Raw genomic sequence first — 25,637 nt, 5'->3', positions numbered from 1 at the left:
GTGGGCAGGGCATGGGCCCTCACGTGTTCCTGGCCGTTCCCCCTGCTGCCGGCACTGGAGTGACCCACCTCCTGGTGCGACCTCACGCCTCTAGCACCTTGTGCCAGTCTGGACCAAGCCCCGTGGGGTTTGGCCCAGTACCAGCTGGGAGACAAGCCTCCCCGGGCAGAGGCGGCAAAGCGCCCTGTGGCACCGTACAGACTAACAGACGTAGCGGAGCAGACGCTTTCGTGGGTGAATACCCCCTTTGTGGGACGCGTGCATGCACCGATGTGTTCGCCCACGAAGGCTTATGCTCCACTATGCCTGTTAGTCTGTAAGGTGCCACAGAGCCAAACGCCTTCCCTCGCAGGAGACCCTTCAATAACACAGCAGGGCACGTGACACCCCCCGGGGTGGGGGGACTGGAACGCCCGCTGCCGAGCGCAAAGGGGCGGGGCTTCGCCGCGGCCGCCGTGCCGGCCTCAGGGGGGCGAGCGCTCCGCCTCCTCACCATAGAGCGCTGCCTAGAGCGGCTCGGGCCTCGGCATATCGATGGCCAGAGCGGCGGTTCCGCTTCCGGCGGCCTGGCTCGGCGCGGCGGGCGGAGGGAGACGGTTGCCATGAGCTTCCTGAAGCGGTTCCCGCCGCCGGCCGAGGGGGTTCGGCAGCAGCAGCCCGACACTGAGGCGGTGCTGGGAGGTCGCGGGCTGGGCACCGGGACGCTGTACATCGCCGAGAGGTGCGGCCCGGGGAGCCGCTGGGGGGCGGGGCGAGTGAGGCGCAGCGTCTGGCTGGGGGTGCGATAGGTGGGGCGGGCCCGGGCGAGGAGACCGGGGCGGGGGCGAGACTTGGCCCGGGGGGGGGCGGGGGCGAGGAGACCGGGCCGGGGGGGGCCCTGGCGAGGAGACCGGGCCGGGGGGGGGGCGGGGGCGGGGGCGAGACTTGGCCTGGGGGGGCCCTGGCGAGGAGACCGGGGGTCGGGCCCGGGCGAGGAGACCTGGCCGGCGGGGGCGAGACCTGGGCCGGGGCTGGGGGGCCTCGGCGAGGAGACCTGGCCGGGGTGGGGGGCGGGCCCGGGCGAGGAGACCTGGCCGGGGCGGGCCCTGGTGCGGTGGGGCTGCTCCGTTTTCAGACTTCTACTTTCGGAGCTCAGTGTTCTCGCCCTCTTCTGGGTGTTTATCCGAGCAGTAGCTGTCTGCAGTAGCGTGTTGGGCATGGAGGCTGTGTTGGGAATCCCACGGATGCCCAGTGCTGCTCTGGGGATGCTCGCTTTGTGCCTGAAGCCCACTGCTGGCTGAGAGCCTTGTGCCTGCAGCCTAGGCACAGTGCGGAGCAGCGCTTCCAGCCTGCCTGTCTGCTCCCGGTCCCTCCATCTCTAGGCTATCCCAGGATGTTCTCTGTCCCTCCGGCCGGAGCTCTCTTCTTGGGCTCTTGTACAGAGATCTGCTCCTCTGCCTTTCTGTGCATGGCTCTTCCTCATTTAACTGCTGACTATGCCCAGTGCTGTAGAACTGCCTTGGGGAGCTTAGAGACACACTTTTTAAGTAAACTAGCTATCTGTGCTGAAATCCAAGTTATAAACCAGGTAATTGTGCTGCTGTCACTCTGTCCTGAGCAATGTAGCTAGGCCAAGCTAAGTTTTAGGTGTGGACTAGGCCAAAGACATGTGCTGTCAACATGTATAATACTGAGTTGCGCCTTTTACTTTGCTTTCAATAGACTTTTGTCTGAGGTCTATACAAATATTTCTCCCTGCTTCCTCATATAGTGTGTTGGGAGGCTTCTACCAGAGCCATTTACTAGCAATGAATAGAATGAGCCAGTATGCACTCCAGTTACATTACTGGAGTTCCATAGTGTGGGAGAACCAGGCGCTGCTGAATACAATGAGGCATTAGATCCAAGTACAGACTCGGTGCATTTACAGCTGTCAACATTTAAAACTAAGGAAAGAAACAGCTTGCCTATCGTAATTAGGAAAGTGATTCCCCACCTCATCAAATCCTGTTTCTTCCTGGTGTCCCATAGAAACTCATTTACATTCACTGATGTAAGCTGTATTGATGTTGCATTTGTTATCCTCACCACAACTTCTGGAAGATCTTATTTTATGATGATCTCTTTGTTTTGAAAGATCACAAAGCACTTTACAAACTGAGGTATGGACTATACTCATAGATTGGTGCAGTTACCTCTGGGGTGCAAGATAGCAGCAGCACATATAGGAGTAAAGGACAGAAAATTAAGTGTATCAGAATGTATTAATCCGAGATGAAACTTGTCCAGAACACTTGGATTCGCACTCCATCTCTTGTTAAAAAAAAAAAAAAAAAAAAAAAAAAAAAAAGTTATAGTATCTTTGACCATAAGTTGTCTCATTTTAAACACAAGGACCTGTTAGCATAGTTCTTGGGCCTTAGTTCAGTACTAAGTGGGATGAGTGCTGCCTACAGAATCTCTTCCATAGATTTTATTGTTTCTGATTTGTTGAACTTCATCTGTAAGGTTGAGTCACATGACTCAGAACTTCTTTGGAGTTGTTTAATTTGACTTATTTTTTTTTCCAGTCGCCTCTCATGGTTAGATAAGTCTGGACTGGGTTTCTCTTTGGACTATCCCACCATAAGTTTACATGCTGTCTCCAGGGACCTAAATGCCTATCCATGGGAACATTTGTATGTCATGGTGAATGCCAAATTTGAAGGTATGGTATGTCTGTATTGTTACATATTTTTCTTCCTTCCTCTTGTAGTTCAGTAAACAACTGAAATGAAAATGGTCTTCCTGTTGGGGTAATTTGTCACTTGAACTGTTCATTATGAACAGTGAGGAAATTGAGATTTAAAACTGTCAGGCCTTGGTTTTGTTTTTTTTTTGTTCTTTTGTTTTTAAATTTTTTATTTTTATTTCAAACACTCTACCCCATTACTTTCCTTTTCTTAAAGGCTGTGCCTTCTCTGGAAGCCTGACTGTACACTTTTACCATTCACATTTTCTACCCTGCCTCTTGACCTGTTAAAATGTATAGCAGAAGAGTATTCCTATTAAACTTCAGTTTTTAGTTGTTCCTTCTCTCTTTGTCCTATTTAAACAGAATAAAAATCTGCTTATCTGCTCCTTTGATACTTGCGTTCATGCCCTTTTCCTCCACTGCTTCCCCTTACTCTACTCCTTCCCTTCCTCTGGGTAGTGAATGGGTGTTTGCATGCCTGCGATTTGAAATTACACTGGAAGCCTTCATTCAGAATTCTTTCAGGTGTATAAGAGCAATTCATGGTATGAAGCTTATTACTGAATCTTTAAAGCTGTCCCACAGAGGTTTTTAAGAAAACTAAGGCTTATGCTCTTTCTTGTTTCTTCATGATCTAGAAAGGAGACCTGAAAGTGATGTTTTTTTTTTAAACCCCTTTAGAAATACCAGGTTTGATAAGTCTGTCTTTCTCGAGGTGCTTTTGGGGATTTTGGAGCTCTTATATGATGAACTTCTGCTGAAAGGGTAGGGTGTTGGATTCTTTTAACAAAAACATTTTTTCTCCACAACACTCGTCCTTTTAAGTTAAATAAGTGTTAACAAAGACAAACTAAAAGTAAGTTTTAAATAGACTGACTAAAAATCTCTCCTCTTTCCCCACTCTCCAGTCACTTGCTTCAGCTTTCGGACTGTTAAAGATTCTGATGTCATAACTTTACTTGTAATAATGTAGTAATAAATACTCTATTTAACAGTCTTCCTGGTTAGACAAGACATGGATTTCTACTTATAAAAAAATGTTTTTGGGCGGAGTCTTTTGTGCTACTTTTATGCATCTTAAAGAAGCAACAGTGTGTGCACAGGTTTCAGAGTAACAGCCGCGTTAGTCTGTATTCGTAAAAAGAAAAGGAGTACTTGTGGCACCTTAGAGACTAACCAGTTTATTTGAGCATGAGCTTTCGTGAGCTACAGCTCACTTCATCGGATGCATAGCGATGAAGTGAGCTGTAGCTCACGAAAGCTCATGCTCAAATAAACTGGTTAGTCTCTAAGGTGCCACAAGTGTGTGCACAGTTCATATTTTTCGCAAATTTCCTTTTAAAGTCTTTTTTTTTTTTTTTTTTTTAAGTGCTTCCTTAAGAAAGAAGCCCACTAACATCATAGTAGGTGCAGGTAGCAAATAAGGAGGGAAAGGAGCAGTTTGGTAGCTAAATTATTAAGTGTCCCAGCTTTGATAATGTCTGTTTAAGGTATATTTTAAGGAGCCTATTGCTTGTTAATACAAAAAGACAAGTCATTCCACTGAACCTTGTTCATATAGTGTGTGAGGGAGAAATGGACAATGTATATATTTTTTTATTCAAGTTCTGTTATCCATCTCTTTCTAACTACGCTTCTTCCAAAATGTTGAGTGAATCTAGGTTAGAGAAAAAGCTTTGTAAACTTCTTGAATTAAAAAATAAATAAGGGTAAGCTCTTAGTTTTGGCATTACCACATGGGAACCTGGAGCTGCTTCTACCTGGAGAAAGAACAAGAGTACTTGTGGCACCTTAGAGACTAATAAATTTATTAGAGCATAAGCTTTCGTGGGCTACAGCCCACTTCATCGGATGCATAGAATGGAACATATAGTAAGATTATATATATACACACACATACAGATAAGTTGGAAGTTACCATGCAAATTGTGAGAAGCTAATTAGTTAAGATGAGCTATTATATATATGTCTTACTATATATTCCATTCTGTGCATCCGATGAAGTGGGCTGTAGCCCACGAAAGCTTATGCTCTAATAAATTTGTTAGTCTCTAAGGTGCCACAAGTACTCCTGTTCTTTTTGCAGATACAGACTAACACATCTGCTACTCTGAAATCTAACTGGAGAGATTCCCCTGTGTTGTAACAGCAATTTGACTATTTTTTCGTGCAAACTCAGGCTACAGTAAATCTTCTATAGCCTGTGGAAACCTGAACAATTAGTTTTCAAGTCCATTCCTGGTTTGTAACACCATATTGTTGCTATCTGCTGGTTGGAATTCAGGGCATTAAAGCAAAACCTCACTGCTTCAATTATTGCAGGAATTTCCATGTTTTGTGTAGCATGGCTGGTTAAGATCCATTGTATTTTCTCTGGAAGTTTTGTCATACTCCAAGTGAGTTGTGTGTGCCTGTGAGCATCTGTGTGTTTTATAAAGGGGTGAGCATGAGATTGACATAACTGAGAACAGGCAGCTGAGCACCGCAATTGCGAGATTTGCCTGCTGATGTCAGCCTGCAAAGTGTTGGGTAGTCTCCTTGAATCCTTTATTTTTGGAGGTAGCCAGTGGACTCTCTGCTGGCTTGTTTTGAGTCTTGACATTACTACATTGCAGAATTTCTGGGCTCTGGTGGTACAAGACGCTCTTCATGGCAATGGATGCCTTGCTGGACTTGTTCCATATTCCTTTAGAAAATCTGCAGTTCCTGGGATGTGGGCTTAGTTTGTACCCCTATACTAAACCTTCCAGGTACAAGGCTCCATGTTACAGCCATCTTCCTTATTTTATTTATTTCAGTAGATGTAAAAATGCAGCAGGCCTCTAACATGGGTTCTCAACTTCATTGCACTGAGACCCCCTTCTGAAACAGAAATTACTACACAACAGCAGTAGGAGGGGGGACCAAAACCTGAGCCCCATGAGGGGGGCGAGGCAAAGCCAAAGCCTTACCACCCCAGGTGTGGCGGCCAAACCAAAATCCAAGGGCTTCATCCTCGGCAGGGGGCCTGTAACCTGAGCCCCACAGCTGAAGCCCTCGGGCTTCAGTCCCGGGAAGTGGGGCTCGGGCTTCGGCTCAGGGCCCCAGCAAGTCTAACGCCAGCCCTGTGACCCCATTAAAACAGGGTTGTGACCCATTTTGAGATCCCGACCCACAGTTTGAGAACCACTGCTCTAACATGAATCTCTGTAGAGTTTCTCAGCACTGCTTCTTAGTTGTCCAGAGACTTCACTCATAGAAGTCATGAGGCACCCACCCACACCTGCTCCTTGGAGGCTGAGCATGCTTCCTACCCACCACTTCCACCACCTGTGCCTGCCTAGCAAAAGGAGCAGAGAGATCAGAAATCGAACATGCGTTAACTCTGTTGTTACTGGGCCAATCCAAAAAGCTGATTGATTTAATGGGGACTGTATCACAGCACTATAAAATAAACATGGTATATCAAGTAATTACTGTCATTCTTATAATTGGAAATTATCATGCATATAGAGACAAAACCATATTTTGAACACAGTTGTTTTTAGGAAGAGTCTAGGTCAGTTTTCTTGACCAGACTGTACTGTGGTTTCTCTATAACCCTTGATGTTACAGTATAGGGGGAAAAAAATTCCCAGTCCACGTTGTTCAGGGAAACTGCAAGACTGGTAACAACAATCATTCCCATGTAGATGAGTATCTTTTTCTATTATCGTTTTAAAGCTATGCTGTAGGCTGCATTTAGAAGAGGAGAAACCCTTGCCCCATTGGACACAGAGTGGGGACATTATGCTAGAACCTTGCTTGCAAAAAAATATGTAAGTATGGTTGTAACTCAGACAGTTGTGATCCTAGCATAGACATGGCCTTAGTCATTTATTTGGGCCTGCCTATACTACAAATAGAACTAAGGCAAAGGGGCTCAATTACAGTGCTATTCCAGGATATTATGGTGCTTGACATCCTATAAATTCCTAAGAGGCAGAGCTGACAAGGGCCTTAGCTATGCTTTGCCTGTGTGTTCTTTATGTGACTTTAGTTCTATTATGGGACACTGGTACTGTTGCTACATTTTGGAACCAGGTCCCTGATTCCATTATATATGTAATATGTATGTGCATTAAAAGAACAAGTGGGCCAGAATTTGGGGAAATGCAAACATTTAGATTTCTTTTGAACACTTGAATTCCTTAGAGGAAGAGCCAAAAGAAACTCCCATGGCTGAAGGGGAGGAGGAGGAAGACAGTGATGATGATGATGAACCAATTGCAGAATTCAGATTTGTACCCAGCGACAAATCCGCCTGTAAGTAAAGAAATAAGATAATGGTATAGCTCTTTTTGTTAAGAGATTCAAAGCTCTTTATGAACACTGAGTTAAGCCACCCTACCCTTTTGAGGTAGGGACTTGACGCATATGGGGAGTTGAGGTACAGAGTGGTCAAGTGACATGACTCCCACTTAGGGTGACCTGGCAGCAAGTGTGAAAAATTGGGACAGGAGGTGTGGGGGGGTAATAGGCGCCTATATAAGAAAAAGACCCCAAAATCGGGACTGTCCCTATAAAATCAGGACATCTGGTCACCCTACTCCCACTACCCTTTGGTAACTATTAGACTTCTGCCTTCCTAGAAATAGCCTTAAGTAGATTGTGCTTAATTTATTGTCAGTCTTAGTATCTCAGTTAAGGCTGGGATGTGTTGGGCAGCCAGTTTTCGATGAATATTCTAGTACAGTTGCAGTTTGTAGCTGAATAACATTTCTAAGAATACCCAGACTATATCTGATGAATAATATTTCTGAGAATAACCAGACTATATGTCTGCAACTCCTAATTCATCTACAATGCCGTTTTACTAGTGTAGCAAATGTGTTCATTAACTACTGTTAGTTTAATTTCTCTTGTGGCAGTCTTTCCATACCTCTAACAACTTCCATTGCCGATTTCTGAACCTCTTCTAGTTCCCCTCTGTCTCTTCTGAGATACGGTGACAATATATGAACACAATATTCCGGGTAAATGAGTGCCCTTGATCTATGGAAAGTGATTTCATTATTTTTCTGTCATTCCTTATATGTCCCAACATTGTTTTTCTTTCTTGACTGCTGCAAATTGGGATGAAATTTTCTGTAGGGGTGAAACCTAGGCTTTCTTTTTGGGTATTTACAGTGAGTCTAAACTCAGAAATGCTAAGTGCAGGGAAAAAATGGTTTACAGTATGCCTGTTCTCCTAGTTTTGTTATGTGTCTCTGGCATTCCTTGGTCGTCTTCTGTCTTGACTAAAGAGAATTTTGTGTTGTATGCAAATGTTGTTCTCCGCCTGTCCACTTTCAGATCATTCAAAAATATATTAACCTCCTTGCCCTAGTATGGGTTCCTGGGGCACCCCGCTGTTAACTTCTTGCCATGGTGGAAACTGACCTTTTATTCCTACTCTGTTTTGTGTTTCAGATGATTTCTAATCCATGACAGAACTTTTATCTCTCATCCTGTGATGACTTTAGAGACGATTAAGGGAATTATCTAAAAAGCAGTAACTTAATTTGCTTGCGAGTTTGTAATCTTAGTATAGTGTAACTTTTAATTTTAATTCAGTGGCTGCTTTAGTGAAGGAGAATTCCTAATTTCTTCGTTCTCTGATCTCCTCTCCCACCCCAGAACCTCCTGAGTGCTGTCATGGTGTATTGGGGTGGAGGGGTTCTGTTACTCTGCCCTTTCACCACTCCTGGATGCTGCCATGTATGTGATGAAGACCCCTCCCAGTCTGAAGACTTATATTTACTCTCCATCCTTTTTCAGGGGCAGATATTTAGTGTTTGGTTAAAACAAGTATCTTTGTCATGTCCCTACTAATGTATAACTGCTCTAGGATTTATTTTGGGAAAGTTCTATGGTCTGTGTTACACAGACGGTCAGACTACATGATCACAATGGTCCCTTCTGGCCTTGGAATGTGTCTATAGAGCTGTTTTGGCCATTCACCAATGGGAGAATTCTGTGTGATTTGTTTTTCAGTGGAAGCTATGTTTTCAGCAATGTGTGAATGCCAAGCCCTACACCCAGACCCTGAAGATGAAGATTCAGACAATGATTACGAAGGGGAGGAGTATGACGTGGAAGCCCATGGTTAGTGATAAGCTACCGTTTAAATTCCTACCAGCTTTTGTGTATCTGGAGCCTGTCTTAGAAGGCCTTTCTCAGGTTAAGAATTGTGTCTATTGTAATTTTAAAAGAAAATTTACATTTTAAAAATGTAAATAATTCTTTATATTGTACTTTTGGGGCGTAGAAGCTCAGAAATGAGCAGAAAATCACTAATCGGACTGTAGAGTGTTAGTTGGAGTTCAGCAAATATCCAAACACAGCCTTGTTTGTATTCTCAGAAGCATCAAGATACTGACAGCAGCCTTCCCAGTCAACAAGCTAATGTGATTTCAACACCTACCCTATGGCTTGGTCACTTTAACACAATGTGTAGTGGACTGTTAGTTTACACACACTCTTAGAGTCCCTTGATAGCACCACACTAGCTTTCTCTACTTGACCTGTCTAGCAGCTCCCCTCTGATTCAGGCTCCTCCTGCTTCCAGAGGTATGACCTGCAACTTGCTTTGCTGGAGATGGGATTCTATGTGGCAGTAACTGCTAGGTGGTTCCAGCCATGTTGTGGAAGAGTCAGTGGTAAAAGGTCCTGATTCAGCAAAGCACTTGAGCAAATGCTTTATTTTAAGCATGTAAATAATGCCAATTGAAGTCTGGTCCAGAAATGGTAATAAAGGGAACTTTCAGGGAGTGTGTGTGTGATTGAAGCACAGAACGGGAAAGGTAGGTTCTGTTCTCCACTATTACACAGTTTTCCTGGAGAGCTTGGACAACTGATTTCTGTTTCCTCCTCTGTAAACCAGGAAGTATTATTCCTAACTATTTTGTAAAGTTTCTAGCAGTATGAAGTTTATTATAAGCTTAGTTTAAGTGACTTTCCTTGGATCACATAGGAACTTTGTGGCAGAGACTGGGATAAAATCAACTTCTCCAGGACAGCATTCAGCGGCCTTAACCATGAGACCATCCCTTCTCTTCCTGAAATCCCCCTGCCTCATTCACTACACACCTTCCAACTTCTGCAACAAGGGAGGTGGGGCCCCTACAGACCACAGTCTCCTTCAATACACAACTCTGATTCATTCCCTGAACACTGTTAATCCTGTGCATCTTGTGGGGGGAGATAGTATGTGGTCATATAATTGAAGATTATACTAGAATCCAAATGTGCAAGGGGCTGAATTAAGGTTGCACAGACCACCTGGTTCTGGGATTTCCTAAATGTTGAGTGTTCGACTTTGCAACCTTACTGTTCTCTTAACAGATTTTGTATGTAAAATGTAATTAAATGGCAAAAGACTTTAACACAGGGTTATGGTTGCCCAGTGATAGCTTGTGCTCTTCCCAAATGCTGAGTTCAGCAAAACTCAAACTTCTGAAAACAAGGACATACAGCATTAAGGTAAATGCCCACACAATTTAACTCTGCTCCCCTGGAGCTGGTTGTAGTCCCTGGGAATTATATGCATTTACTGTGTTAGGTGTAACTGTATTGAATGGGGGAGGAATAAGTCAAAGCAGATTGGAAGAGCAATGATTGTGATATGAGGAGATCTGGATCTGAGTCCCCCCATGTGTGTGGTCACAGGAAATATACCTCGAGGTTTCAGTCTGCATTGTTTCAGTGAAGAACTGTGTAGGTTGTGTTAGCAACAGGGCACTGGGGCCTTTTTTTGCCCTGGGTATTGTCAGTAGTGAGATAGGGTACGAGAATGGTCTGGATTTAATGAGGAGTAAAGGAGAGTGTAGGTGGAGATGGTATTCTGTGAGTGAGTGGGAAGGGGTTATAAAATGGTATGAAATAGCTGTTAAATTTTACAGGTGTGGTATTCTTTCAGGGGAGTAGGCTCAGTGTTTGAGCGTAGGGCAAGTGCAGGTAATGCCTGTCGTTTACAGTGAGAAGGCAGTGTGTATTCTGGGTGTATTGGGGCATCGCTGAAAGAGGGCAGAGTTAAGGTAGTCTGGGCAATTACCTCTAATACAAAGGTAATTACACTAAAGGCAAATACACTCTCTTTCCTGGTTTTCAGAAGTTTGAGTTTTGTTGAACTCAGTGTTCAGGAAGGGCATGAGCTATCACTGGGCAGCCTTAACTCCGTGCTAGTGAATTTTTTGCCATTTAATTTCCTAGTTTTTTAAATAGAGAAATGTTGTGGGTAAGCATTAGTGGTCATTTAGGCAATTGTAGTTCTCACCAAGGTTTGCAGTTTGTATGCAGCTGTGGCTAGGTAATAATCAAAAGACCTAGCTTTTATGCAGTGCCTTTCATCAGTAGATCTCAAACAGCTTCACATCCTTATCCCTATTTTACAGTTGGGAAACTGAGGCATGGAGAGATGAAGTGACTTGCCCAAGGTCACCAAGCAAGCCAGTGGCAGAGCTAGGGATAGTCCCTGTCCAGTGGTCTTTCCACTAGGCCACATGGTTGCCATGTGATTCTGCAGTGCTCCTCCCCCTCCTACATGTTTTGTTATAGTGGAGTGGGGAGGTGGGCAAGGCCGGCAGCTGCGGAGATGAAGGGGCAGGGCCAGAGCTGGATGGGAAGAGACGGTGCTAGAGACTCTCCCCTTTCGGCCTCCTCTTCCAGCCATGGTGCGGCACGCAGCGGCTGCACTCTCCCAGGCAGCCTCTGGCCATGCTGCTTGCCTGGGACGTGCAGGGGGACTGGAGCAGAGCCCCTCTCCCCTGCCAGGTAATGTGAGATGCGGAGAGTGCGGGGGCCCTGGACTGGAGGTGGGGTAGGGACGAGTCACATAGGGGGCGGGGATGAGTCACTTGGGGAGGTCACGTGCCCCCCTTTAGCTGGTGCCCCCTTTGTGTCCCTCTCACTAGTTGCCTCTGACAGGTTTCCTTTGAGAACAAGAACTGAGAGGTCGGATGCGGAGTAATCTTTTTGTGAAATGTGTTCGCCCAGGGGAGATAGTGGTTTTTGTCTTTTACCACGTGTTTTATATGGTTATCACCATAACTTTAAGCATGTGAGAAAAGATTGATGTGTGTCTCCTTCTCCCTGCCCCACCATTCCCCACAATGTGTAGCCCCCCCCGCCAACACTTCCAATTCCCCTCCCCTTCTCATGAAACCATTAGTTAGCAAGGAGCAACTTTTTACAGTGCAATCTTCTTCCCTATGCTGCAGCTTGCTGGAGGGCTGCATGCTACCTGGGTTATGTAGCTCCAGCTGCATGCTGAACTGGGCAGTCACTCCCACTAACCTACCTCCAAGTTGGGACTCCTGCCCCTGCCTCAGCCAGACTTTGCCAGCCATACCTTGAGTCCACCCAGTTCACACCACCTCCAAACCGTTCCCCTCCCTGATATGCATCACTTCTGTGTGGGATGGGAGGGCTGGCCACAGTGTATCTTCACTATTCATTTTCTGGATTCTTATTTAACGTTATCTTCATTCCCCGCACACCAGACCCCAGTTCACATGGAGGGGCAGAGAAAGAGGCTCAGACACCCTAAGTGGAGCAGGGTGTCCCAGATTCCAGAATATGTAGCAGGCAAGCAGAGGTCTCAAACTGCTGCAGAGGGATAGGGGTGTGTGTGTGTGTGTGTGTGTCTCTCTCTCTCTCTCTCTCTCTCTCTCTCACACACACACACACACACACACACACACACACACACACACACACACACACACACACACACACACACACACACACACACACACACACACACACACACACACCACTCAGGGCTGATATGAGCTCCTTCTTGAACCCCCAACGTCTGCTACCCTAGGTAGTAGAATCATGGAAATGTAGGGTTGGAAGGGACCTAGAGAAATCATCAAGTCCAACCCCCTGTGCTGAGGCAGGACCCAGTAAATTTACACCATTCTTGACACGTGTTTGTCCAACCAGTTCTTAAAAGCCTCGACTGATGGGGGATTCCACAACCTCCCTTGGAAGCCTATTCCAGAACTTAACTACCCTTATAGTTAGAAAGTTTTTCCTAATGTCTCACCTAAATCTCTCTTGCTGCAGATTAAGCCCATTACTTGTTCCATCTTCAGTGGACACGGAGAACAATTGATCACCATCCCGTTTATAACAGCCTTTAATATATTTGAAAACTGTTATGAGGTCCCCCTCTCAGTCTTCTTTTCACAAGACTAAACGTGCCCAGTTTTTTTAACCTTTCCTCACAGGTCAGGTTTTCTAACCCTTTTATCATTTTTGTTGCTCTTCTCTGGACTCTCTCCACTTTGTCCACCTTTCCTCAAGCATGGCGCCCAGAATTGGACACAGTACTCCAGCTGGGGCCTCACCAGTGCCGAGTAGAGCAAGACAGTTACCTCCCATTCCTCGCATATGACACTCCTGTTAATACACCCCAGAATGATATTAGCCTGTTTTCCAACTGCATCACGTTGGTAACTCACATTCCATTTGTGATCCACTGTAGCCACCAGATCCTTTTCAGTGGTACTACCATCTAGACAGTTATTCCCCATTTTGTAGTTGTGCATTTGATTTTTTCCTTCCTAAGTGAAGTACTTTGCACTTGTCTTGTATTGAATTCATCTTGTTGAATTCCGACCAATTCTCCAGTTTTTTCAGGGTTGTTCTGAATTTTAATCCTGTCCTCCAAACTGCTTGCAACCCCTCCCAGCTTGGTGTCATCTAGATTTTATAGGCATACCCTCCACTCTGTTATCCAAGTCTCTAATAAAAATATTGAATAGTACTAGACCCAAGACTGACCCCTACAGGACCACACCTTCCCAGTTTGACAGTGAGCCATTGATAACTACTCTCTGAGTACGGTCTTTCAACCAGTTGTGCACCCACCTTATAGTAATTTCATCTAGACCGTATTTCCCTAGTGTGCTTAAGCTTTACTAAAATCAAGATATATCATGTCTACTGCTTCCCCTCATCTGCTAGGCCAGTAAACCCTGTCAAAGAAGGAAATTGGATTAGTTTGTCCAACCTGTCCTATCTTCTCCCCTCCCACTCCAGTTAATCCCTAAATAGATTTATGGAATATAGATCCATCAATGGCTTTTAGCCAGGATGGGCAGGGATGATGTCCCTAGCCTCTGTTTGCCAGAGGCTGGGAATGCACAACAGGGAATGGATCACTTGATGATTACCTAGTCTGTCATTCCCTCTGGGGCACCTGGCATTGGCCACTGTCAGAAGACAGGATACTGAGCTGGATGGACCTTTGGTCTGACCCAGTATGGCCATTCTTATGTTCTGACCCCTTCTCTCTGAGATGAGTCCCCCAAGCCTTCTTCCCTCCTCTACCATCCATTCCCATTTATCTTCTACCCTTGCTGTAGACCCAAACGTCACTTCCCATATCACCAACTACTTTTGCACCCTTAATCACAACTCCCCTCCCAGTGAGCATTTGCCTGTGTAATTTATTTTCTTTTCAAATATGGTTTCAGCATCTTCTGAATATTCTGGTGTACTCAGATTACATTTTTCCAAAATAATAATTAAAAAACAACTTAGTGAATATTTGGGAAAAATTTTCGTTCTCAGATTTCTGCCCAAGTTGCAGGCTCAGGGCAGTGTTAATAGGCCCCCTGAGATGTTCTCCGCTGAATACCCTATGGAGTTGAATACAGCCTGAAACAATAGCTCTGAGACTTGTGAACGGCTCCATTCATGTCCATGGATGTTCTTTTCCCCACTCCCCAGTGCCCATTCCCAGCTTTTCATGCCAGTCTCAGCAGTGTTTTCTTAGTGTCTGTTCTGAGCATGCCCATTCTAAGCTCTCCATCCAGAGAGGCAGGGCTTCCTCAGATCCCAGCTCACATGGGGCGGGGGGGGTTAGACCTTCATAGATGTGCTGAGGTGCCTTAAATACTGGCGCACAAACAAGGGAGAAGGGAGTGGGGCGCAAACAACTCTGGGATGCAGGAGACCAAGATCCCAGCTCACACTGGTGGGGCATGCAGCAGGGGCTCAGACCCCCTCCCAGTAAGGCAAGCCCCCTGCAGAACCTGGCTCCCATGCGGGGAGCTGAAAGAGGGGGGTCAGACTCTTCTCACCCCTAATCCTTCCACTTCACCACCCCCTAAAATGCAGCTCCCTTGCCATCACGTATTTGCATATCTAATTGTTTTGCCAAAATACATTTTCCCAAAAATTAATATCTGACCGACAGATTTTAGCAATATGCCATCCAGCCTCTTCTAGTCTCTGCCCCGTGCTCTGTAATTTCATTAGCATCTCATTTAGCATACGATGGTTTTGATGTGCTACAGTACAGTAACAAAATCTTTGTCAAATAAAGTTTTAATGTGATTTTCCCCAATGGGCTGGTGGTTGCCAGGGTAACCCTTGATTGTCTGAGATCCTGGTGCAAGGATCTGCACCCTTGTTTGATCTCTATCTGTAAGCACAAATCAGTTGCCAAGGATGTGTCAACTTAAAAAAAAAAAAAAGAGAGAGAGAGGCTGGGTTCTTTGGTTTTTTTAGTGTGGGGGAGACCTGTATTTAGGGAACCCCTGGGTCAAATGTCCCCAGATTTGGTCTAGTAACGGAAACCTGTGCTCTCATGAGGCACTGCAAATTTCAAGGCAATCTGAGTAACTGTATTGAATTTAGAGCACTTAAAAGATTGAGGCTTTAAACAGAAATCTGGTCTGAACCTTAACTCTAGCAGGGCTGTCACCTGCTATAATGCCTTGCAGGAGCATTGAGGAGAAATGTATTGATTGAAGCACGTTGAGATCTGCAAATGAAAGTGCAAAATGCTGTTCATTAGAGAGTTCTTTTAAAAGCATTTTAGACAGTGTATGGATTTCTTTCTAAATGGTCTGTTGTTGTCATCAAGAGATCCTGCTGTGTAGTCAATGCTAGTGAATCCTTTTCAGTTTGACTCTTACTATTGGTTTAAAAATAGCCTACCTGGTTAATAAATAAGTACACGTTACCTGACCCCTGTCTGGAAATATCTTTTTTAAAGTGGTTTAGTATCTTATAACTTCATATCTGCTAAATACAAATTTGTCTTTGCAGAACAAGGACAAGGCGATATCCCTTCCTTCTACACATACGAAGAAGGGTTGTCACACTTAACTGCAGAGGGTCAAGCCACTTTGGAGAGATTAGAGGGCATGTTAGCTCAGTCTGTGAGCAGCCAGTACAACATGGCTGGAGTGCGAACAGAAGATTCAGTGAGAGAGTTTGAAGGTGAGACGTGCCCCTTTCCACCAGACTACAGGTAGTGAGGTTTCTTGATCCCTGCTGCATGCAGCTTTATGTGGCAGTAGCAATGGTGAAATTGGCTTGTGAGCAATAGTATCATAAACTTCCGTGTGTGTGTGGGAAAAAGAAGCCGGTTTCATGGTATAAACAGTGAGTAATAACATTATTTGAAACATTAAGAAAAATTACATTGGTGTGTAAGTATTTCCATTATCATTTAAAATGTCTATTTTGTAGGTCGATCACTGTTATACGCTTTGTGAATGCAACCTTAGCAACCTGGAGACAAATATTAGAAAACATGGGGGGGAAAGCTGTGGGCTATTAGCCATTTAATCTTTAAAGGGTAGTACCTCTTGCTTTTCCCTGGGTCAGAAATGTGCAGTGTGTGTGTGTCAGAATATAGGCTTGCACCAGTTCAGGTAAGGTTTTTAGAGTTTCTAAATCAGGGGTGGGCAAACTTCTTGGCCTGAGGGCCACATCGGGATTGTGAAACTGTATGGAGGGCCGGGTAGGGAACGCTGTGCCTCCCCAAACAGCCTGGCCCCTGCCCCCCATCTGCTCCCTAACTGCCCCCCTCAGAACCTTCGACCCGTCTAACCGCCCCCCGGGATCCCACCGCCTATCCAACCCCCCCCCCCCAACTACCCCCCATGCCCCCCGAACTTCCACCCCATCCAACGGCCCCCTGTCCCCTGACTGCCTCCCGGGACCCTCTGCCCCTTACCCAACCCCCCGTCCCGACTGCGCCCCTGCCCCCCGAACCTCCACCCCATCCAACTGCCCCCTGACTGCCCCCCGGGACCCTCTGCCCCTTACCCACCCCCCCCCCCCCCCCGACTGCCCCCCGAACCTCCACCCCATCCAACTGCCCCCTGACTGCCCCCGGGACCCTCTGCCCCTTACCCAACCCCTTTTGAAACATTCTGTGAAACTTTGTCCTTATCCCATCCTTTTTGTAGCCGAGCACAGCACTATGGTAACTGGGTACGTGTGACGGGTTGCAGTAAGAGACCCAGCTGAGTGACGACTCTATTTAGTGTTACCTTTGCGTTTTCTTTCCTTTTTTATAGGTTAACTTAGTGTGTGTTTTTAATCCACAAACTTGTGGAACATTACATTTGTATTAAAATGTTTCTATATGATCTCATTTGTTCTTGTGAAATCTCCCTTCATCTCAAAGTTCAGTCTGGATTTTGAACCCAAAATTCTGGATGTTGGAAATAAAATGGACCGTGTATGGCACAACTTGGACCTGTTCTGAGCAAGCTTAGTAGCCTTCCTGGATCTTGTTGGCTGTTGCTCTGTTCTTGAAGAGTGGGTTGGGTTGGGGTTTGCTTAGTTCCATGATAGATCCTTGGCTGCTGATCTTCTGAATTTAGCTGCAGTTTCAAGAAATCTCAGAAAAAGTGACTAATCCTGACTTTGCTCAACATGATGGCTTTACATGGGAGACTAATGAGCGTGGTCAGACGTTCTCAGAACAGGCCCTAGATTGATTTTTATTTGAGACTAAACTACTTCATATACACCTGCAATGTTATGCTTTCTAATCATGTGTTCATCTCAGTTGCAGGGGTCTAATGTTCAAATCTGTGAACCAAATAAGGGTTCTTGCTTTTTAGAAAAAAATTTTCTTAGGAGAGTAATAAAAACTGCAGTTTAACAACCTTGCATCTCTTTATAACATGTAATTTAGTGACTTCTTATTGTCTGACTGACATTTTTAAAAGGGGTATTGCTAAGAGTAGGTGAAATAGGTCTGGGGAGTTGCTGTGTTTTCAACTTGCCTAGAATACTGTCAACACAATATTAGTATCTCCTGCATCACTAATCTCTCACCAGCAGAGGGCATTGCCTTTATGTCACAGTGTGTTCAGCTTGAGTGCTGCAGTATTTCATTGCCTTGACTTTGTTTTCAGATGGGATGGAGGTGGACACAGCACCAGTGGTTGCAGGGCAGTTTGAAGATGCAGAAGTTGATCACTGAGGAGGTTGGATGCTGCTGTAAGCTTAAACCTTTAGTTTTTTTCTGCCTTCAGTGTGAGGCTCTTCAGTCCTGCAGAGCCATATGCTTTTGTAGTTCGATGAATTGAGAATTGATCATAAGTCCCTGTGTTAAATTACTTTGGAAACCATTGAGAGTTCTGTGAATAAACCAGGGATTGTATCTTCTAGTAAAAGAAGAAATATAGCAACTTTGAAAAAAAAATTAACAGCGTTTATCAAAACTCTGGAAAGGAGTTAAACTGTAAAATGAACAGCCAGATCAAATTAAATTACCTTCTTATTCAGGCACTGACCTTACACACTTCAAAGAAAGGTAGATTAGGCTGTTGGTAGATCTAGATCCTTGGGTCAGGTGAATTGTCTGATCTCATGAAGTCTCTTGGAAGCTACACAAGTACTGGGTCTGTTGCTGGGTAGTTATTGTCCCTGGTATCTATTGTTTTCCCCCTTAGCATACAAGATTTGCCAGACTGTTCAAGGGGGTAGAACTCTGTGGCAAGTCCATCTCTTATTTTACTGTGGGTGGCACAGGACTTCTTTCTTAGTGGAGGTGTCATTGAAAGCTTTCAGCTTTGGAGCAGGTCTAGAAAAAAGTCTGTGTCCCCTCTTCTGTAATGTCACGCTTCCTGTCTGTTTGATCTTAGTGGGATAACAAAGTGTGCCAGTATTTCCCAGGAGGGAGGGGGGGCGGACAGGCAGGTAGCAGTTTAATCTGGGAAAAGATGAGAAGAATTGACTTCTGACATATATAGATTCTGCACTGGGCTTGTACAGCTCCATGAAAGTTGCCTGTCTTCCAGCTTCTGCACCAGCTATTGAGGTGGCCAGCCACAGGAGCAGCTTACACGTGCTGGCAGCAGTGCATAGGCTTTAGCATCTCTGGCCTGCTCAACCCAGAAGAGCACAAAATCCTGCCTCAAGAAGCCACCATTAGACAGGCTCACTCCAAGCAACGTGTCACCCTTTGGGGAGTGGGGGGAAAAAGGAGGGGAACAACAAACTAACAGAAAGTTAGTGCAAAAAGTGGCTGAAAAAGGACAGGTGAAAATGAATCAAAAATAATTGTTAGCAAGTGTAGGAGGCAGGCAGGCAGCTGTCTCAACGGGGTTGCACAAGGAGGAGGCTGGGAATCACTATGGGGTGCTGGTGTGTGGACAGTCACTACATATGTGGCTTTCCCACCCTCTTCTCCCCTGCTACTACTTATTCTTCCTGTGTGCTGCTCCTTGTACATCTGACTCAGCTCTTCCTACTATCTGGGGGCTTTTGAATGTCCCCCTGGTCACGTACTGATCCTGGGAGGCTTGGCCCTGAAGTAAGCTTTCATTCTCTTTGCTGTAGGGACTCGGGCTCTGCCTCCCTTACTCTTTGCCTCTCAGAGGTCTGTAACAGAGCCCTGCCATCCTCCTGAAGCAATGAGTGGTTCAAAGAGGAGCTATTACGGGTACATCAAGATTCTAGTCACTCTTCCATCTATGTCCAGATTCCTCGCTCTGTATCAGGGATACCCATGGCATCTGCACCTTGAAGAGATCTGCTCTTATTACCATAGAGATGGAGTTCTTAGAGCTGTGTTTTCCCTCCAAGGGCTATCAACCCATGGATTAAGAATCCATCTGCCACATCTAAAGGCAGGTTTCCTTTGTGGTGGTAATATCACTGCAACCATGCTACTTTCTGTACTAACATTACCACCAAATGGTCACACTGTAAGCTGAGCTGGGTCAGGCTGGGTTAGCAGTAGAATTGGAGGCATCTAAGGACGCCTAGGAAGTGGTATTGTAGGGCTTATGGGTTGTTGGGTTTTTGGGGGGGAGGCAGGCGGTGGTAAAGTTCTGTGTAGATGTCCAAAAATCAGGGGGAGGGGGGGTGTCAGGGCTTTCTCTTTGTATACCTACATAGTGCTATTTGAAACAGTACTACATGAAAGCACCCTAGGGAACTTTTAGTTTACATGGAACAATTTAATGTGCAATAAATTTGTGTGCTTTAGAAATCACCCCCCACCCCACCCCCGCCAAGTCTGCATTAGTGCTCTGTGAAGACTAGCCCTTAGGTAGAAGCCAGGGAGTAGGGACTATATAAACAAACTGCACTGGGAAGGGGTGAAGTCAACACAGATTGGGTAACCAGTTCTGGTGTTTGTTGGATAAACACTGATTTAATTTTTTTTGTATCCGGGTGTTTGATGTTTATCAGTTAAAACCTAAAATGAGAAGCCTTGTGTATTGGTAATGCTTTTGCTGGCAAAGCACCTAGCACATGTTATGTTATAATATCTTCAGTTGGCGGTACTCTTCCTGAGTCTACGCTATACGTGCCCCAGTATGTTACAGAACTTGGTGTCGCTGGAGTTAATTGGTTTTGCTATTCTTTGCTTCCTGTCCTAACCTCTGTTGCTGTGCAGTTAACCAGCTGCTCCAGTTGAGTGGTGGATAAAGTGATCTGTGTATGTAGTGCTAAGTATTATGTCACTTCATAAAGCAGTTGAGAGCCTTTGGTATGAAAAGCCCTGTAATGAATGGGCCACCAGGTTGGTTTGCTGATGTAATTTTAACCAAGTTCAAAACACAAGAAATTATAAAGTAACTCCCAAGTAATCACAGAATCCATGTGACGAACAAACAGCTCTTTGTCTCTGCTAATCACCGTGCTAACAAGTTTTTGGCATGTAGGTTACTGTAATAAAGAGGAAGTTTACTGAGATTTTCATAGTACGCTATGGAGCAAATCATTTTAGATTTAATTCTTTTTAGTTTCATTAACATTGCAAGCAGACTGAGGAAACAATCTGCAGGAACATCACGTCCCAGTGATCCTTTAGAAAGCAACGAACCACCACGCCTCTGAAGTGACACCCTCATGTGAAACTAACGTTGCATGTCCCTGTTCATTACACAAATGAGATGTCACAGTTGCCTGAGGAAGCTCTTGGAGACTTGTTGATGATAAAAGTGTGAAATTTGTGCTTCGTCTTGTCAAGAGTAATTTTTTATTTATGCCACTTACAAAAGTTCACATTTTATTCAAACAATTTTGTATATATGAAACTGGCAGTTTGGTGGTATTGATTTTTAAAGCAGTAGTATGCGTATACAGCCTGATTTTTCAGACCAGCTGGCCACTCAGAACTCCCCCTGAAGTCCGTGTGAGCTGCAGGTGCCCAACCCTTTTGAAAATCCGGCCCAGGACATGTTGAGAGTGAATAGTTATCCCAGGCTGTTGCGAGCAGCTGTTCAGAGACTTCTTTGTAAAGATTATTAACCTCATTAACGCCAGTTATCTAAACCCCATGTCTTGTATCTTTCAGATTCCTCTCGTGGCACTTCCAGAATAAGCTGTAAAACTGAAGGCATTGCAGTGACTATTGGGAATTAACCTCTTTAATAACTTCTCTATTAATGACCTAAGCATGGACATCCATGTTGGTAAATGCTTTTATAGATGTGCTTAAAACAGAGTTTGATATTTCTGTGACCACCGTGGGGTTTTTATTTAAAAGATAAAAACAATAACACCTCTTATCTAATGCTTGAATGGGGCTAATCATGGCTCGTTTCTAGGAAGCCTTTGTAGGAATTCTAGGAATTAAGAAACAAAATTGTAATTAGAACAGAATTCTAGGTTGTCCTAGAATTTGTCCATATTTTTGTATCTGTTTATCCACTGAGTCAGCCATGTATGATAGAAACAGGAGTTTGGTAAAGAAAAATAAAGTCAGCTGAGGATGCAAAGCAAAACTAACTAAATTTTTAGCCCTCCAAGTAACTAGCTTTATCTATTCAGATCTTTTGTCTGTCACTTTTTACTGACAGAGTCTGGGTAGGGGAGAGGGTAGAGTGAAGTCCCACAGATGAGACTTGTTTTGTGTCTTTGTAATAAACATTAACAAAATTGTTTAATAAACTTAGACTTTTGTATCTCACAATCCAAGCTTGCGTTGCAACCTTCAATCATTTTCTTTGGAAGACTCATTTAGTTGCTCAGGGCTCTTTTTGGGCAGTTCTTATTTGTGTTTTTTTGCGGGGAATGGGGTGGGAGAGGTATTAATTAAGTGCATCTTAATGGGGATGTTTTCCTTGAACCCATTTAAAGTCTTGTCTACATATGGGATTTTTGCACTATTGTAACAACACTGATGCAAACTCCCAGTATAGATGCACTGTACTGAGGTATGGTAGAGCTACCTTCACTGTGACTTATCCTGGGTTTAGGAGATTCTGGTTGCCAAGAACAATGAACAGATCTGCTGAAGCTGCCTTTCATCCCACTCCATTGTGCACTCTGATTTGTTAGACGGTTGCTGAGGCTGCCTTTCATCCCACTCCATTGTGCACTCTGATTTGTTAGACGGTTTTCTGTCAGATAAACTCTCCTCTCCATATTCTACTCCTGGGGGAATTCTGCGCCACTGCACATGCGCAGAATTCATGTTCCCCGCAGAAAAATGGCTTCTGATGGGGAAGCAAAGGGAAGCTGCAAGAACAGTCATGCAACAGCGCAGGCAGGTCAGTTTGGGTGCCTGGAGCAGTTGGTAGAGACCCATCTGTTCTTCTGAAGTCAACCTGAGAACCTGCTTCAATCACAACTATTCCCCTCTTAAACTTCTGGTTAGAATTTATGCCACTTATAATTATTTCGGACACAATATTGAGGAGAATTTTTCTTTGAACTGGTTCTGCCCTCTCTGGATGACTTGCTTATTGTGGAATACCAGAAGATACCAGGTGGCATAATCACTGCTACAATGTACATAACATGCATTAGTTATAGCTGCTCTTTGTAGAGCATTCTTATTTCAGTAAAATTAATGGTCTTCTAACAATATTATAAACAATGTGCCATGTACTACAAGAAGCTTTGATGATTATTTTAAAATTATTGATGCGTCTTTTATAGCCTGTTCAGATAAAAATGCTGGCGCAGTTGGAAAATACTAAAGACCATTTATTGGTAAAAAACATAGGCAAGTATCTGGAAATTGGGAACACTCGTAAATCAGATTTTATATGTATCATAGGCTGGTAAGCAAATTGGCTAATATGCTTTTGAAACTGAGAATTACTTGATAAGTCATGGAGAACTGGAAAGGCACAGAAGACTGGAGAAAAGGAGATAGGGTACCAGACTTCAAAAAAGGGAAGAAAGATTCTGGCAAGTAATTTCATCTTCTGTTCCTATGATGCTTTGTAACCTTCAACTATTTGTCTTTGTTCACCTCCAATCACTGTGTTTTCACAATGAAATTTACCTGCTGCTGACAACAGGTGCAGTTGAACCAGTGCTGAACACTGGTTAACTGCAAGTGTAGCTACTTCCCTCCTTTCTATTCTGTTTTCCACTGGGACTGCGACATGAATGTTAAATCTGTCCTCGATCAGCCTTTTTTTAAATACAGTCCTGGGCCGGGGGGCATATTTTAGATTTATTTTTAAGTCATCCTGTTAAACTTTTTCTGTTTTTCTTTTTTCTGTGAAAATTAATTTTCACAACACTCCACCTGTATGCAAGCTTGTTATGCCTGTTTTAGAGATGGAGAAATTGAGGCACCAGGAGGTTAGGTGAATTGCCTTACATCAGTGAGTCAGTGACACAGTTGCAGATAGAAATTAGAAGTCCTGGTACTGTGGCTGTCACCTGCTGGCCAACAGGAAAAAGGCAATGGCCATGATCATTAAAGACAATGAATGGAGCTACACCCATTGATGCTAACTGAGAATGTAGTCTCTAAATGTTATCACATTGTAGTTGAAAACTATTACCTTTTTAGCTACAGAACAGGGACAGCATGGGCAGAAACTCTGTAATTGAACAGCTATCTAATGATGATTGCAGAGAAGTGAGTTTGTTAGAATAAGAAACACACCTAGTATTCATTTCTAACTAAATCCATAAGAGCTGGGGAAGAGGAATTACCAACATGGACCTTACTGATACCCTTCCACCATTCTTGCTCCCTCCCACTTTTTAACTGTGACCACGAGTAGGAAAGTGAGTACAATTGTCCTTTAACCCCTGAAATGAGAATTAACTAGTGTTAAATATCATGAAATTCAATGTGAAACCACTGCAATCCATAGGGTATGGAAGTTTGTTTTCCCTCCTCAAACACAGCAATGCAAGGTCTGGAAAGCCACTGATCTGTACTTCTGTTTGCACCTGAGGGATACTGATGTGCAGGTGTAAAACAGAGTTGCTGGCATGTGGGTTCACTGGGGGGGGACAGTCTCCAAATTGCACAATATGGTTAAGATGCTGGGACATTGGTAAAGTAAAAACTGCCTGTGCTGATAAGTCTTGTGTGATGGCTGAAAAGGACCACTTCTGCTATGAACCCAGGGGATGTTGTTTTAACTGGCATATGTTCTGTTTCAAACAATTTCCTCTGGTGCTAAATGGAAAAAAATTTACATTTTGTACCAGGTTTTTATAATGTAATTAAAATAAAAGTACAATTAAAATTACAGAAGCATGCTTTAAAGGGAGAGCAAGCTAATGTGGGATTATACCCTGGGAGGCTATGCCATAGAAAGTGAGTTTGCACCCTCCAGCCCCCCCACCCCCTTTGTACATTGAGCCTAGTAGTAGTAGTAGTGGTTTAACTTACTACAACTACTGTAGTCTTGGGGAATGTGTTGCTAGGTAGCAAACTTAAAAAAAGCACAGAAAGCTTGGAATATAATACAAATAAAACACATGCTAATATAAAAGTGAGAAACAAAAGCAGTGGAATGTAGTAAATTCAATGTAATGTATATAAAGAAAAAGGTTTGCTCTGTAACTTTATCTGGTATGCCCTGTAACCACCCTCTATCCTGGAGCCTGATCAACTCAAGTGTAGTTTGATTTTATGCTAATAAATAAACCTCAGTGATGAGTTTGGAGTCAAACTGAGTTCTTAAGAACCGAGTGGATAAGATCTTAGAAGCCTTCCCAACACTGGCACATGGCAAGCTAGGCTTTTTGTTTTTAAGTTACTGAATACAGAAATACAGCAGTGAATGTTTGTGTGCTGGGGTCCTATTGTATGAAAGTTTGGGCAATTAGGTTAGTAGTCATGTCATCTCGTAGTGAGTTCTGAATTTGTGTATCTAAAATGCAAGGAAAAATATACAAGCAAAGATTTTATTGAGAACAAAACACTAGATTTAAAACAAGTTATCTGAAGAAAGCATTAACAATATAGAATTCATCTCCAGAACACTTGTAAAAATAAGAGATTAAGAAAAATATCTGTTCAGTAAGGCTTAGTTCATTCAGTACCAAGTACTTTTGTAGTGCAAAAACAATCTGATCTGGTCCTACAGCAAAATGAGGTCTGCAGTGTAATCAAGGCCAGGAATTTCTATTTCAATGTTTAAAGGGCAGATTTTATTCATCCATAGCTTTATATTTCTGAAATATTGATGAAATATTTTTTTGCTTTGTGGGCAATTTGATGCGTCATCCCTTAAGTAATCTTGATGTTAACAGATTTGTTTTGTTTATATAAGACTGTACTGAGTAGCAATTTCACTTTACCAAAGGACAGATTTAAAATCTCACAAGAAAAATAACTAGCAAGAATCAAATCTGTAAACAGACAAATATTATTAGGTCAACACTGATAATTTGAGAAACTCTAATCTTGAGTTTAGGTTACAGCTCAGAGTTCAGT

General features: G+C 43.9%; 1 protein-coding gene across 3 annotated transcripts; it reads left to right on the top strand.

The window, feature by feature from the left end:
* The first annotated feature begins 541 nt into the window (after positions 1–541).
* On the top strand, positions 542–21,913 carry CLNS1A (chloride nucleotide-sensitive channel 1A). 3 transcript variants are annotated; one of them, XM_043527945.1, is made up of 7 exons: positions 542–721; positions 2,550–2,686; positions 6,887–6,997; positions 8,708–8,818; positions 15,782–15,955; positions 17,893–17,964; positions 21,291–21,422. In XM_043527945.1, the coding sequence occupies exons 1-6, from the start codon at positions 603–605 to the stop codon at positions 17,958–17,960; spliced, it is 720 nt and encodes a 239-aa protein (XP_043383880.1). In that variant the 5' UTR covers positions 542–602; the 3' UTR covers positions 17,961–17,964; positions 21,291–21,422. The 3 variants fall into 3 exon arrangements, with proteins under 3 accessions (XP_043383880.1, XP_043383872.1, XP_037741652.1); XM_037885724.2 differs by having other exon boundaries at positions 543–721; positions 17,893–17,977; positions 21,291–21,432; XM_043527937.1 differs by lacking the exon at positions 17,893–17,964 and having other exon boundaries at positions 21,291–21,913.
* The last annotated feature ends 3,724 nt before the right edge of the window (positions 21,914–25,637 follow it).

Source organism: Chelonia mydas, chromosome 1 (genome assembly GCF_015237465.2).
Source record: "Chelonia mydas isolate rCheMyd1 chromosome 1, rCheMyd1.pri.v2, whole genome shotgun sequence".
In the NCBI taxonomy this organism is placed as follows: domain Eukaryota; kingdom Metazoa; phylum Chordata; order Testudines; family Cheloniidae; genus Chelonia; species Chelonia mydas.
This window is presented reverse-complemented; position numbering and strand designations above follow the sequence as displayed.

Bases quoted from the DNA above. Each gene is read 5' to 3' on its own strand.
- CLNS1A (XM_043527937.1), top strand. From the start codon at position 603: ATGAGCTTCCTGAAGCGGTTCCCGCCGCCGGCCGAGGGGGTTCGGCAG. The intron at 6,998-8,707 runs GTAAGTAAAGAA...TTTGTTTTTCAG, and splicing joins ACCCAGCGACAAATCCGCCT to TGGAAGCTATGTTTTCAGCA. The intron at 8,819-15,781 runs GTTAGTGATAAG...TTGTCTTTGCAG, and splicing joins GTATGACGTGGAAGCCCATG to AACAAGGACAAGGCGATATC.